The sequence below is a fragment of a genome, unplaced genomic scaffold (genome assembly GCF_019419815.1).
Source record: "Pyrus x bretschneideri cultivar Hongxiangsu unplaced genomic scaffold, Pyrus_bretschneideri_v1 Contig97, whole genome shotgun sequence".
Lineage (NCBI taxonomy): Eukaryota > Viridiplantae > Streptophyta > Magnoliopsida > Rosales > Rosaceae > Pyrus > Pyrus x bretschneideri.
In genome coordinates this window covers 975,125-990,240 of record NW_025999839.1, presented here as the reverse complement: position 1 = coordinate 990,240, position 15,116 = coordinate 975,125, and the positions used below count along the sequence as shown (strand labels likewise).

General features: G+C 38.1%; 2 protein-coding genes across 2 annotated transcripts; one reads left to right on the top strand and one right to left on the bottom strand.

The window, feature by feature from the left end:
• Nucleotides 1–4,007: 4,007 nt before the first annotated feature.
• LOC125473790 (protein YIP4b-like) lies at nt 4,008–5,737 on the bottom strand. The gene is made up of 3 exons (XM_048577084.1): nt 5,201–5,737; nt 4,984–5,058; nt 4,008–4,419 (listed from the first exon to the last, which is right to left on the bottom strand). Exons 1-3 carry the CDS (start codon nt 5,702–5,704, stop codon nt 4,159–4,161), a joined length of 840 nt encoding a protein of 279 aa, XP_048433041.1. The 5' UTR covers nt 5,705–5,737; the 3' UTR covers nt 4,008–4,158.
• Nucleotides 5,738–12,816: 7,079 nt separating this feature from the next.
• LOC125473794 (rust resistance kinase Lr10-like) lies at nt 12,817–13,819 on the top strand. The gene is given in 2 exon segments (XM_048577090.1): nt 12,817–13,439; nt 13,441–13,819. Coding segments are annotated over 2 exon segments (1,002 nt in total).
• The last annotated feature ends 1,297 nt before the right edge of the window (nt 13,820–15,116 follow it).

Genomic DNA, 15,116 nt, shown 5'->3' with positions numbered 1-15,116 from the left:
TACTGCTAGGTGTCACTCATGGTTTGTGGAAGCCCTAAAGATTAGCAAACACTAATCTTCATCAAAGGGAGAATTGAAATGTAGTTTCAATTCACAATCGATCGTTAAGAGTAACAATCGCCTACCGCCTCGCTAATTGGAACCTAATGGATCGTACACTGAGTAAGGATGAAAGTAAAGAAATATAAATGAGATGGATAAGCAATTAAATGGTTTAATTGAGAATGGTCAAGATTAATTAAGTAGTTAAGTAATTATACGAAAGGTTCGTATTGGGCTTTCAAGTTAGTTTCGGGTCTCAGGGCCCAAAAGGGTTTTGGTCCACAAGGCCCATTGAGCTTAAGTTGTGTGACAACTAAAACTAAATGCAAATTAACCCAAATACAAAGTCAAAACCGGCCAAAGGGTGAGTGGTAGCAAACTTGGGTTAATTGCAAGTTTGCCACTCACATGTGAGGTGGTATAAAGGCATCTTTATAGTCATTCTCTCTAAAGGGTTTTCTTTGAGGCAAAAGAGCAAAAATCTTTCTCTCTTTGTCTTCCAAAGAGGTTGGCCATACTTAAGAGGAAAATAGCTAGCAATCTTCCTTCCTCTAAGTCATCCATTTCATCTTCACACCTCATCCTTGGTGTGGATACTTAGAAACACTAAACTTTTGGTGTTCTTGGAGTTCCTCTCCTTAAATCCTCAAGGAGCAAAGGAGAAGCAAAGAAGCAACCATCTAAGGAGCAAAGGAGGTGACTTGAAGGCCCTCCACTTGGGTGAATCCCTTGTGGCAAGGATGAGCTTCAAGGGTAATGAAACTCAAACTCTCTCTTCTCTTTAATTTGTTAAAGAGTCTTTTGGTTCACCATTCACTAGGTTTTGAAAGTCATTGGTTTTAGAATTGTTTTTTAATGCATGCCTTCTTTAAAGTGTTATTAGCTTGCTTATGTGTTCAAATGTTCTCACATGTCCTTAAGTAGGACAAAATTTTTCCTTCAGAAGGCAATTTTAACTTGGGAGCAATTAGCTTGTTTATTATTTATAATGAATTGTTGTAGTGCCGATTTTGCAAAAGTGAGATGTTTATTTAATCGATAATTATCTATTGATATTCATTAGAAGTCACCAAAAAGTATAAGAGAGAAAAGGAGGAGGGCACAATTCTCTTGCATTTTCCCGAAGAATAACTGATGCTCAATCCTCAAGCAACTCAAAGGCAAAACAATAACCTAAAACATGAGCATAACCGTTGTAAGAGCATCCCCAGTGAGGGGCTCTATATAGGGCTGGAAAAGTGGTGGATATAGCCTATTTTAGAGCTTCGAGGAATCTTTAGGACTTTATAAAAGAATCTCTCCCAATAAGGGGCTATATCTTTCAAGCTCTATATGGGGTTTTATATATATTTATTTATTTAGTAATTTGATGAAGCGATGATTTTTCCCTTCTTTTTTTTTTTTTTTTTTTTTTTTTTTTGTTTTAGGTGTTAGCTTTTCTTAAGTTGATTTTTAGGCGTGTTATCTTAAATTTTTTATGAACCTTTCAACCTAAAATGTTCAAATTGTGACAAAGTTAGATTTCATCACTTATGAATCGTTCATTGGATTAGATTCCCTTATCTCAATCTCATCCGTTGAAAGAATCAAACCCCGACTTCGCTCTCTGAAATAATTTGATTTTCACGTATAACACAACAATTTACATAGCACCAATTGGTAAATTAGTATCGTACAATTTTGAAAAACTTACTTGAAAATTTCACCCATCAATGCCCATGAACATTAAATCAAGGGTAAATTACACTATACCACCTCAAATTTGGGGTCGATTTCAATTTCTTAAAACATCTTTAAAACATTTCAATTTCATACCTCAAGTACTATTTTATTTCAATATAATACATCCGTTACGTTTTCCATCCATTGATCCATTAAGAGCTGGCGTGGTTGCCATATTTGTACCATGTGGCTGCCAAATTTGTGTCATGTGGCAAAAAAAAAAATTTGAAAAAAAAACCCCAAATCTTCTCAAAAAAAAAAAAAAAAAAAAAAAAACGCAGAACCCCACCCCCACCTCTCTGTCCTCCACTCTCTTCACCTCCCCTCCCATCCAAAAACCCACCCCAACCCCTCCTTCCCCGAGCCTTTTTTCTTCTTCACCCCCGCCCCCTTTCTCCCTTCCCTCATCTACAACCCCACTTTTATCCCTTCCAAAAAATCCAATTAGTTCCAAAGGGCTTTGCTTTTCACTAAAACCCCCAAAAGGAATTGCAAATATGGCCAAGCCCACATATGCATTAGGGCTTATCACCGCCGTGGCTGCTTTCGCCTCCACCTCCTTGTCCAAGACCAACTCCAACTGTGCTTATGCCGATGGCCCTTTCAACTTCTCTCCCTTATCTTCTTCTCCTTCCAATGCTTCCCAACAACCTTCCTCCCATTCTTTTCCACTCCAATCTGCGCTATTACTTTCGTCGCCGTCGACCTCCTCGACCGGAGGTGCTACCAAGCCCCCTCCCCCACCTAAGGTTCTCAATGATCAACCCAGGACATATGCCGCTAGCTTCAATCATGAACCTCTGGAACGTGCTGCTAGTTGTTGGACAAAATCGCCAAATCTTCTAGTGCCAAAGATGCGGTGGGTGTGAAGGGGAGAAAGGGCTCGGGGAAGGTAGGGGTGGGGGTTGCGGGGGAGGTGGGATGGGGTGTGTTTTTGGATTGGAGGGGAGGTGAAGAGACTGAAGGAGAGGAAGGTGGTTAGGAGGCTCAGGAAGGAGAAGAGGGGTGGGGAGGGGTTGTGGGGGAGGTGGGGGTTGGGTTCTGCGTTTTCAGTATTTTTTTTTTTTAGAAGATTCATGTTTTTTTTAATTAAAAAAAAAAAAAATTGCCACATGGCAGAAATGTGGCAGCCACGTCAGCTCTAAACGGATCAATGGATAAAAAATGTAACGGATGTATTATATTGAAATAAAATAGTACTTAAGGTACGAAATTGAAATGCTTTAAAGATGTTGTAAGAAATTGAAATCGATCCTAAACTTGAGGTGGTAAAGTGTAATTTACCCTTAAATCAATTTGAAATTTTAATTCTTATGGAATTTAAAACAATCATTAATTCGTCAAATTGCAAGACAAATAAGTAAGAAAAAAGAATTAAAAATAATAATAAAAGGAAAGTATAAGTATATTCGCAAATAGAGGAAGGGTGATAAAATTTTGCCACATGGGTTGCTACTTTTTTTGTGGGATCCACTGGTGAAGTTGCTAGCCCAAATGATGGTTCTAGCCCTATTTTCTAGCTCATTGGAGATAAAATTTCTCGCTAAGGTTGGAAATGTAGTAGCCACATAAAGGATAAAGCTCCCATTGGAGATGCTCTAAACATCCTCCCATTTACATTTTCCGGTCAGGATGTCGTCCCATGTCAATCAATCTTGAGGACGAAGGGTCGTATACACCGATTGCATGCAACCTCGGTTGTAGTTTACAAACTCCGCAGCGAACAATAATACTAATTCGCATAAAAAACGAATAGTAATAGTTAAGGTTAACTATAAAACTAGTCCATGAACTTGCCACAGTGTTTCATTTTTCATACCCTAACCTGTTTTTCTTTTGGGTTTTTTTTATGGGAATCAACATTCAAACTCACTTTCGCAAGACATTTTGGTCATTTCCGTTAACTCCATGCATTTTCTGTCAAATATAGGGGTGATTAGGACTTTTAATGCATCCAACAAATTTTATTTCAACTTTTATGTTATTTAGTTTTTAAGACCAAAAACGCCAAACGTGAGTGAGTTTGAGAACCACAGAAAGCAAAAATAGATTCAGGGACGAAAATGAAACACGGTGACCATTGTCGTAGTTAACACTAACGTTTACAAATAGCTATTTATTTCAAAAAGTTGGAAGCTAAAGATGCTGCTGCTAAGTTCTAAAATATATCACTGTTTGGTATTAAGTGCATTTACATGTCTCACAATGAACAAGAATGAAGTCATCGGATCACAGGACAGGAGTAACGAAAAGTATGCAGACGTGACAGAATTAAAATCATGTAAGAAGTTTTACACAACAGATTTGATATAGGCAGACAGAGCACCAAAAACAAGTGAGAAAATGAAGCACCCCAAAAAATCCTATCTAACAGCATTGCTTACTTTTGGTGTGTCAATCAATGGCGATAATAAGGAAACCGATGGATACGTACAATAGGAAAACAGGATAAAGTGCAAGGGCTTTTCTCCTGGGGTTGACCGCTGAACTCATGAAAGGATATGCAGCCCATGAACTCCAAGCCAGTGTTACGCTTACCACCACCACCTTCAGTATCACATAATCCTTCACCATACATATCAGAGCTCCAACGTCCAGAGGAAATAAGCAATAACCGAGAAGACTAAGGCTCTGGAAGAATATTATGTGTCCACCCTGGAAAGAAAAAACTTTTTCTCAGTCTAGTCATTCTGTTAAAGGACCGTCTCTTGGCCTAGCTTGCTATATCTCAAGAAGGTGAATCAAGACGCAAATTCCGGCATTCGTGCATATTTCTCCCTCATTAACCGTATGATTCACAATCTAACAGCCACACCTCACATTACGCGAGAAAATTACTCTAATCTGTCTATACATAACACATACAAGCAAGAATACTTGTAACATGCTATACTTCTTGCAACAAGCACGGGAAACTCAATCTAGGTTGTATATATAGATAGATCACTCCTAATTTTTCACCAAGTGATGCATCAGTTTTCCATTTACTCAAATCTGAGCTCACTCTCGCCCTTCATTTACTTTTAGCTACTACAATACTCACGTATAATTGACATCATAACAAATTTGAGAGTACAGTGGTGTTGATATTAGATAGAGCATTCACACAAAATAAGAAGGGCCTCTTATATAGACTTCCCATTCACACGCAATTCTTGATTTCGAAAACCCAACATGAACAAGTCGATACAAGTAGAACGCAAGAGAGTGGGCAATTACCAGTAGGAGTACATTCAGTGTCAGAATCACAGCACCAGCAGCAAGCACAGCAAAAGCAACAGCAAAAACCTCTGACTGTTCACATACAATTCCAATTGAAATCAAATGAGAAAAACCCACAAACCATAATCTTCAGAAAACCCAAACATATATATACACATATATACATATAATAAAAATGGAAAAAAAAAAAAGAAAAAAAAGAAGGGAAATTGACCTTTTTAACAGATGCAGACCAGGAAAGAGTGAGACCCAAGAATACAATGAAGAAGAAAGGTCCCCAGAGATCCCAATCCCTCAAGGCCTTTCCCGGATCCTCACGATAGGGGTTGGGGAACACCACAAGCTTCAAATTGCTCACGATTCTCGACAAGTCGCGCTTCACGGTGTCCCAAACGGGCTCGGTTAGGGTGTTGGGCGGGGAGCCGAACCCGGAGGGGGAGATACTGGGGCCGTTGGTTGCGGAGGGAATGGGAGGTGGGGCGGGGACGGAGGAAGGCTTCTGCTTCGCGGCGGAGGAGGGGGCTGGGGGTGGGAGGTTTGATGGGATGAAAGGGGATGATGAGACGGGAATGGAGGCGCGGGGAGGACTGGGGGGTTTGGCCGGGAGGACGTTGGTGGGGCCCGATTGGACGCTGGCGTTGATTAGGTTTTCGATCTCGTCGATGTCGGATTGGGAGGAGGGGTGGAGGGGGACGGCGTCGCGTTCGGAGTGAGACATTGTTTTGGTCTCCGGAGTTTGGATCTGATCAGAGAGAGGGGAGATCTAGTGATCGAGCAATTTGGGTGTGGCGTCGGGAGGGAAGGGGGATTTAGGAAAAGGGCATTTTTAGGAAACGTAATCGTCAAGGGACTGATAGATGAAATAAATGAAAACAACAAAACGTGCGTGAGGGTTGATAATGGCCTTATTTGGCTCACGCGCATAGACAGCGCACAACAATATGGCTCCAATTGTTACGTTCGACATGGGTTTGGGTGCGTCAAAGTTGTCGAATTGCCCCGAGCATGGGTCTAATCGGTACAGTTGGTTTAGCCAGTACGGCATCAGGAGTTTAGCCGATATGACACTATTGGTTTTGTTGGTACGACACTAGGGCTCTACTTGGTATGGTACTACGACTCTCTATGGGAAGTTAGGAGGATGCGGTAGGGCGACATTGTTGTAGTTGGACTATCTTAATGATTAGCAGATTTTCAGTAGGAGTTATGGTTTTGGATTCTCTTCATAGAATTCTTTGATGTGCTTCTTTCTTTTACATCTTTATGTAAAAAGCTAGAATTGTTTATTTGCTAGATTTATGGTTGGTTTGGTATTGCTATACTTTGAAAAAAAAAAACTGCTTCTGCTGTACTGTGAGAATAAGCATCTATGAAATAAAGTCGCAGAGTGTTTGGTAAACTTTTTTGTTAAAGTGTTTTTGGAAAAAGAAAGAAAACAGTTTTATAGTGTTTGGTAAACTTTTATGTAAAATATCTGTGACTGTGTGAAATGACCAAAAAGGGTATAATACTAAATGTACCATTAATTTAATTTTCTTAACAAATAAAGGTGAATTATTAAATATAGTTTATTTTTAAAAGAAAAATATTTATAAACTTTATCTTAAATATTAATTAGTATGACAAACCACTTCAATTGAAATATTTTAGACTGAATAGCTAGGATTCATTAGTACAATATTGTTAATGTACTTGAAAGTAGTCTAATTAGATGCATTCATCAAACTTGCCGCTATTATATTTCTTAATGCTTCTATCTCATGTGATCCTTCAACTTGATAATTTTGGTATTCTTCTTCATCATCATCACTGTTATCGCTCTCTTCACAAAAGTCACTTGGATCATCAAAATGACGATCACGTTCAAAATACCTCTGTATGTAGATATGAAGAGTCGTTGTAGCAATGACAATCTTCACTTGCTTATTGAACGGGTAATTAGGCATAACCTTAAAAGTGCCCATCTTTTCTTTCATATCCCAAAAGTTCGTTCAATGATTCTCTTAAGAGAAGAATGCATGTGGTTGAATACCTCTTTATGACCAGTTGGTTCGGCACCCCTACGAAAATTCAGGAAATGTATTTGGCCCCAAATAACCTCTCATTTGTGGGTACCCCGCATCTACCAAGTAATATTTTTTTGAAAATTGAAAATTTTGTTTTGTATTGTAATAATTATACAAAGCAAGTATGTAAAATGCTATAATAAGTATGAAGATTACCATTTATGGCACCAATACAATCCTAAAAATAATGAGGATTTACGGTTGCTAACTATTGCGTATGTGCAGAGTTTGCAATTAGTTGCTTCTGCATACAAGTCATACCAATTAACAAATAAATAACAATAATTTGAATAATGGTGTACGAAAATTAAAATTAAAAAAATAAAAAAATAAATAAAAAATAAAAAGCTAAGAAGGCAACCAAACCTGCCGTGTGAAGCGTTTCCCATCCATGTCGATTTCAAAATCTACAAATGAAACAAAAGCTTGTAGTTAACTTCTAGGAAATCCCTTGGATACAACATTATTGATATTACAGAATAGGACTTACCAGTAGGATAAGCCAATAATGCTGGAATTTTCTTCAGCCATTAGTTTCTGATAATCTTTAGGAAGCGCATGAGCGCTACACAAAGGAGAACATTTGTCTTATCTTGTATAGAACTTAGGAAGATCTAGGGTGGGTTCGGTATGGTTACCATACTAAAACCCTTGTACCAATTACCGTACTAAACTTTCGGTTTGGCAAAATCTATTACCATTATCATACCAAACTTTCGGTATACTGAAGTTCGGTATTGCCAAATAGTTCGGATAGCATGGTATGACAATAGTAATTGCCACTTTGTTTTGGGACAAATTCTGTTTTTTCTTTTTTAACCCAATTCAAGGGCAAAATTTTTTTTATTGTATCTTTATGTCATACATTGTAGCCTATATTCATCTATTATTCATCGTTCCAATTCACACACAGTAATTCAAATGATGCATCAAGATTTATGATGAAATTAAGCTTACAATCCAAATAGAAGTTATGAATCAAAACAAATAGAGGTTAACAATCCAAATAGAAGTTAAAGTTTCAAACCAAATGAAAATTGAAACTAAACTTCAAGAAGTAAAATTCATCGATCAATTCTTCAAGTTTGAGATGTCGAAGCTTTTGGAGGAGGCATTGAACTTGTAGAAGATTGAGCTTGTGTCAAGCCTACGTTACAAACAAAGAAAACATATTAATAGCAAGAAGAATTAAAGTTGAAAACCATTTAATAAAAAAATTAAAGCATATCTTACTTGTTTCCACTTCTTCCATTTCCTTGTAAAATTGAAGCATATCTTTCGTTGGTTTCTTATAGAAGTTTATTGCATCCGCCCTAAGCCAATCACAAGTACACACTAGTGCCTCTACCATTTTAGGAGTCAAGGATGCCCTAAAAGGGTCCACAACCCTCATCCCTAGGCTAAATGCATTTTCACTAGCAACGGTAGAAGTGGGGATTGCAAAGATATCCTTGGCTATTTGTGAAAGAATTGGGAACTCTTTTATGTTTGATTTCCACCAATTCAAGAGATTAAAGCCACCAACAACAATGCTAATATAAGGAGCGGCAAAGTACTTATCAACTTCATTGGATATCTCTAAAAGGCGTTGCTCCCTCCTTTCTTGTATAAGCTCCTTCATCATTTCAATTTTACTCTCATCACCCCCACAAGCTTGAATTATGTACTCCTCATTTAGTTCCACATCTCCCAATGGAGTCCCAATGGTAGTAGAAGAACCCCTCCTATACTCATTATACAAATCCAGCAAGCATTTTTTAATCTCTTTAAGCATCCAAGCTATCTTTCTATCATCCCATCCAAGTGTTTTGAGGCTAATGGTAATCATTTGAACTTTATAACAAGGGTCTAGAACTTGGCCAAGAAACATAGGTGGGTTCACATTCTCAAAACTTCCCCAATACTTGTTAAATTTATGCATCGTTGTAGTAGCCACCCTTTGCAATGTAGGATTGGTAGGATCTTTCTTTTTCTTCTCAATCTCTATTTGTAAAGCAACCACTTGATCCCATAGCAAAGTTGATGTAACATGTTTTGTTGCACTAAGCTTCAAAGTAGAATCATGAAACTTCTTAAGAAAGAGCGTAAAGGCTAGTGATTTCTCCCAATCCTCCTCATCCGGATGCTCCACTCTTTTCCAAATTCTTCTTTGAATCCATCTCCATTTCTTCAAAATAATCACGAAATTGCACATTCTCCTCTACCATCCTAAGAAACACCTTCCTAAACTTGTATGCAACGTCAAGCATTTTACATGTTGCATTCCACTTTGTAGACACATCAAAAGACACATTTGACATCTTGTCCATCTTGAATAAGATAGCAAAATCCCTAAACTTATCCAATCTAGCCAGTGAAGAATGAATGTACTTGACACAATTTTGAATCCCCTCAACCGACTTAGCAAGCTCCTTTAACCCACTCTTGACAACTAAATTTAAGATGTGACTAGAACGCCTCATATGTATGTACTTCCCACCAACCAAGGGAAAATTCATTTCCCTAGCCTCTTTTTCATGTAGTAAACTGCAACATCATTGGCGGAAGCATTATCAACAATAATGCTAAAGATCTTCTCTATCCCCCATTGGTTCAAACACCCCGTTAGAACTTTCCCAATGTCTTTTCCCTTATGACCCGTGATCTTTATGAAGTTTATGATCCGTTTGTACAACTTCTATTCACTATCCATGAAGTGAGCAGTAACTACCATGTAGTTAATGTTTTGTACCGATGTCCAAGTATCGGTTGTGATACTTACTCTTTGATTATGCATTGCTTCAAATAACTTAGACTTCTCCAACACATATAAATCCCACACACCGGCCGCAATCTTCTTTCTATTTGGAATCTTGAACCAAGGTTGAGCCTCTTTCATCATATCAATGTACCCACTACCTTCAACTACCTTAAATTGTCCCCCACACCTTTAACTCAAGTTTATTTTGGTTAAAGGTGTGGGGGACCAATCCACCGCCCATAGACTTATTTGTTAAGACTGGTGGATTATTATCCGCTTTGATATAAAGAGGTGAGCCTTTACAAGCTTTTCTAAGGTGATGTCCTATGCTTGATGTCCCATTTTTCCCGGGATCGGCCGGAACCTTTTTTTTGCAATATGAGCAAATTGCAAGGTAATGTATTTCCCCTTACTCAATGTTCTTTTCACTCTCTTAGCATGTAACCAACACTCCGATCGCAACCCACTTACATCTTCATATTTATTGGGCACATCTCTCTTACCACTTCCCACACTTTCATCCCTTTCTCCTTGATTTTGTTGTTGAGGTTGTATTTAAGTGTTTGGGGTTGAGGTTGGTGTTGGGGTTGGGGTTCAGTGGTGGAAGGTGTACTGGTAGTAGAGCCACACAGAGATTGGCTTGTCCTAGATTTCTTCTTGACCTAATACCGAAATAAAATACAACATTATATTGTATACACATCTTATCCAAATATAGTAGAAGCTATTCGTATACACATCATACCAAAAACAACACCCATTCCAATTGTATCAATTAAAAAGCAAATAAAAAACAAGTCATGATCAAAGTAATTAATTAAAGTTGTTCAAAGTAAGCAGAATCATGCATCGCCTTTAGAAATGTCATGATTAAAGTAAGCAATTGGATTTTGGGAAAAGGAAATTCCATCTCCCTGTATTTATCTCACTTTTATATATGAAATGAATCAAATGATAGTAGGCACACTGCATGCATCCCACATAGCTCCAAATCTCACACTTTTCTGTCACACACATACACACCTAGCTAAAGCTAATCCCTCCTCCCTTCACATTTCACACCCAAAACCTCCAATCTAAACCCAACAAAGCAAATTATACAAACCCAGCAACCCAAAAGCAGAAAAGCATAGAAGAAAAAAAGATATGCATCATTGACAAGTGATAACTCGATCAAAAGGTCATGCAATTCCTAATCGATTGAGTCTAATTCCATTTAACAAATCAATTACAAATCCCCAATTTATCAATTTAGGGTTTCTCATTTTTTTTAATTTTTTTATCTTACTCTAGAGAACTAACCTTGATAGACGGAGTCACGAGAGAGACGAAGATGAGATGGATGAGACTCTTTGATGGAAGTGTTCGATGGGAGAATCTGAGATGGGTGGGTGATTTCTTTGTCTCCAACATAGAGAATAGAAGTAGAAAGGCTGAAATGAGAGAGAGTGAGTAGTTTGTGACTTTGTGTCTGTAGGTTTTTATTTTCAAATTATTAGAATATTATAAATATGTGTTCTATAATTTATAAATTATATATTATATTACATTTTCGATACAGTATGGTAATACCATGGTAATGGTATCCATTACCAATACAGTACCATGAAATTTCGGTATGGTACAATACTGTACCATTACCGATTGGCACAAAATCGATATGGCACAGTTGGCATGGCAATTTGGCAAAAAAAATCCACCCCGAAGACCAAACTTGCAAAGCAAGGGAACAATAAGGAAAATAGCGGGATTACCTTCTTGGAACCTGACCGAGGCCCTGAGGTCTGAAGCAAATGGCCCGTAATGGAAAAGATAAAACCTGAAAGGATGTTCCGGAGGAATAATTGAGTATCATTAGTTTTCATATCAGTATCTAGTAGCTATGTGAAGTTCATATTACGTAAATGTCTTACCATGTCCATGATGGGGGCTCCGAAAAATAGTACAATAAAACCTAGAGCAGTTCTTCAGTGTAGCATTTAACGTATAATTATATCAGCAATTGGAATTTTCAAGTAAGAGAAAGCTTCAAAAAAGAACAAAGGTCTCTGAAATACACAGGGACAAAATAAACTTCAATGGAAGTAAACCCGGTATAATAACGCTAAATCTCATCAAAAAAATGTCAAGCAGAGAATTCCAATCTCAAGAAAGGTAAATTTTTTAGAATCCTTCAGACATTAAAAATTTAGTATTGTTAAGTAAGCTGTTGAAATGTTAATACTTTCTTAACATGGGTGGTCTCAGGAATTTGGTACGAAACTACTAATTGATGAATAACATATTAGTGAAAGGGGTACCTTCGACCTTCATACGTTGGCTTTTCTTGGTTTTTTCCTGATCAAGACATTAGGCGGTTGATAGGGTACGTTGTTTGTTTCTCTTTTCTCATTTGGTTTTGTGTTCTGTTTGTTTCTTTCATTTGTAATCGGAACATGACAGAGCAAACCAAAATGTTCCAGCTAATAATCACTTTGTAGCTTGCCTTGTTATCTCAGCACCCAATGTCATGGAAACTCTGGAAAGGTTTAGTATATTTTGTCGTTTGTAATCTAAACTTTGATACTCTATGGTGACGTCATCGGAGCGTGTAAGATTTCTCTGTGCTCTCTTCCTTGTTCTAGTGTAATCTATCTCCTCATAATGTCAAATCAAGTGTTTGGTGCCATCATCGGAGTGTGTAAGATTGCTCTCCGTTCTCTTCCTTTCGGTCTTGGTTTTTTTAGTTACTTGTTTGTATTTTCGTTCAGGAGAAATAATAGTGATTTGTTACTGGTGTTCTATTGACAGGTATTGGTGTCGTGCTCTTGGGTGAGATCTCATCTCTCTCTCTCTCTCTCTCATCCCTACATTCCCATGCTTTCCCATTCTGATGGTATTGTCAATTTGATTCGTTCTTACTGCTGTTCCTTTCTGTTTTGATTCTAAGTAGCATGTCGTGAATTCATACATTTTGCAGTAATCATTGTCATCATTGTTGTGGCATACAAGAAAATAAGAAAGGAAGGTAGAAGTCCTGTTAATATGGAAAGAGCGAAAACCATCAGGTTTGATGCTCAACAACTTCCGACTATAGCAAATAGTTTTACCAACTTGTTAGGTTCGGGAGGTAGAAGTTCCGTTAATCTGGAATTTCACATGTTCCTAAATGATATGGATAGAGAGGAACCCATCAGATTTGATGCTCAACAACTTCAGACTGCAACACATAATTTTACCAACTTGTTAGGTTCGGGAGGTTTTGGTGCAGTTTATAAAGGGATATTTGGCAATGGAGTCCTTGTCGCTGTGAAGGTTCTAAATGGGAGCTCGGACAAGAGAATTGAGGAACAACTCAAGGCGGAAGTTATAACTGTTGGAAGAGTTCATCGTGTCAATCTGGTCTGTCTTTATGGTTACTGCTTTGAGAGAATCCTCAGAGCACTGGTTTATGAGTATATGGAAAATGGTTCGCTTGACAAGCTCTTATTCAATAGCAATGAGGCTTTAATATTTGAAAAGCTTCATGAAATTTCGGTTGGGATAGCCATAGGCATTGCGTACTTGCATGAAGAATGCCAACAACGCATAATCCATTATAATATAAAGCCTGGAAATGTTCTTTTGGATCAAAATTTCCTTCCTAAAGTTGCCGATTTTGGTTTGGCCACCGGAACTTTGGCTACAATTTTCTGTAACACCCAAATGTGACGTCTACAGCTTTGGGATGCTATTGTTTGAGATCATTGGTAGGAGAAAGAACCATGACATCAATCTTCCTGATAGCCAAGAGTGGTTCCCAGGTTTGGTGTGGAAGAAGTTTGAATCCAAAGAGCTAGGAGAGTTAATGGTAGCTTGTGGGATAGACGAAAAAGATAAAGAGATAGCAGAGAGAATGGTAAACGTAGCTCTGTGGTGTACTCAGTATAGGCCTGAGTCGAGGCCTTCAATGAGCGTTGTGGTAAAAATGTTGGAAGGAGATATTGAGATTCCCAGACCTACAACTAACCCTTTTCAGCACTTTGATTCCAGGCATCTCATACCCTAATGCACCTATCTACAATTCTTCAGTTGCAACAAATAGTACTTGCGCTTTGGATTCAGAGTTCTCCCATACTGTAACTGGATATAGCGGTGTGTGCGCTACTCCTCTCATGAGGAAATACGAGCTAGAAATAGCGTCTACCTAGGTAAGCCGATGTAAATCCCTCATGCTCTCTCTCTCTCTCTCTCTCTCTCTGTCTATATATATATATATGTTGTGAAGGGTCATATATTTGCAATTGTGAACAATAATTAATACAAAGTGTGCCAACTTTTTGTTTGATTAATATACAGTTACTCTATTCTTTCTACAAGGAGCTGCATAAACCTTTTCTGATTAGTTTCATGGAAAAGTACCTTCTTTGGCCTATAAATTATATGGGACAGAAAACTGGTGTAGCCATGTCGATTTTTATTTTCTTCCAATCATACTCATTTCACTGACAAATGGTTGCTGAATTACATGACCAAAGAAAAAACTGACTGCACTGACTTGGATTGACTGGAGTTAATCATGCTCGTTGCTCAATGTGAAGCATGATTTTTCTGCTATAAATAGCAAATGCCCGCAAAATTTCACACCTGATTTTGTAAATTTGATCTTATCAATGATAATTATCAGCTACTCTGTAATTGTGGCAGGTGCGTGCTTTTCTAGCATATATGAATTCTAGCTGGTATCCTGGGAAGCTTTCATCCTCTCTAAATCCCGGAAGCTAGCTTTCGTCAATTCGAATCAGAACTATGTTCTTGTGTTTCAATATTCTGAGGGGGCAGGTTGTTGTATTCTAAAGATTCATGTTGGATGCCATGATTTATTACATGACAGCCTTTTTAAGTTCAAATTAACCGTAAAGAAATTAACAGAGATGAATTGATCTACAAGTTTGGAAGGTTAAATTGATTCAAATTAAACTTTGGGAAAATACAGTTTGAAAATCTCTCACTCGAGCATCCCGAATAGGTCATGCCATCGAGCGTAATACTATTCTTGCCATGAGTTCTTTGAAATGCAGTGCTTGAGGCCTTAGGATGAAAAAAATTAGTTATTAGCTTGGAGGTTCGAGATCCTCTTCACCAAAAAAGTTCTTTAATGTTTTAACCTAACCAAGCTGCAAGCGTACTTTGGTGTCTCCTTCAACCCCAACCTATACCTCATCCTGCTCGCTAAGCAGCAGCGACGGTTCTACCATTTGCTTCTTAGATACGAACCATCTGCAATTGCGAGGCTGTGAGAGGCCGGGTGGCCTACCTGTGGATTGTCAGTCAACCGGCCTCTCACGAACAATGTTGCCTCCCTT

Excerpts from the sequence above, each read along its gene's own strand:
- LOC125473790 (XM_048577084.1), bottom strand. The coding sequence starts at position 5,704 with ATGTCTCACTCCGAACGCGACGCCGTCCCCCTCCACCCCTCCTCCCAA. Across the intron at positions 5,059-5,200 it reads GGTCTGCATCTGTTAAAAAG|TCAGAGGTTTTTGCTGTTGC; the intron begins GTCAATTTCCCT and ends GTATGTGAACAG. Across the intron at positions 4,420-4,983 it reads CACTGAATGTACTCCTACTG|GGTGGACACATAATATTCTT; the intron begins GTAATTGCCCAC and ends TTTTCTTTCCAG.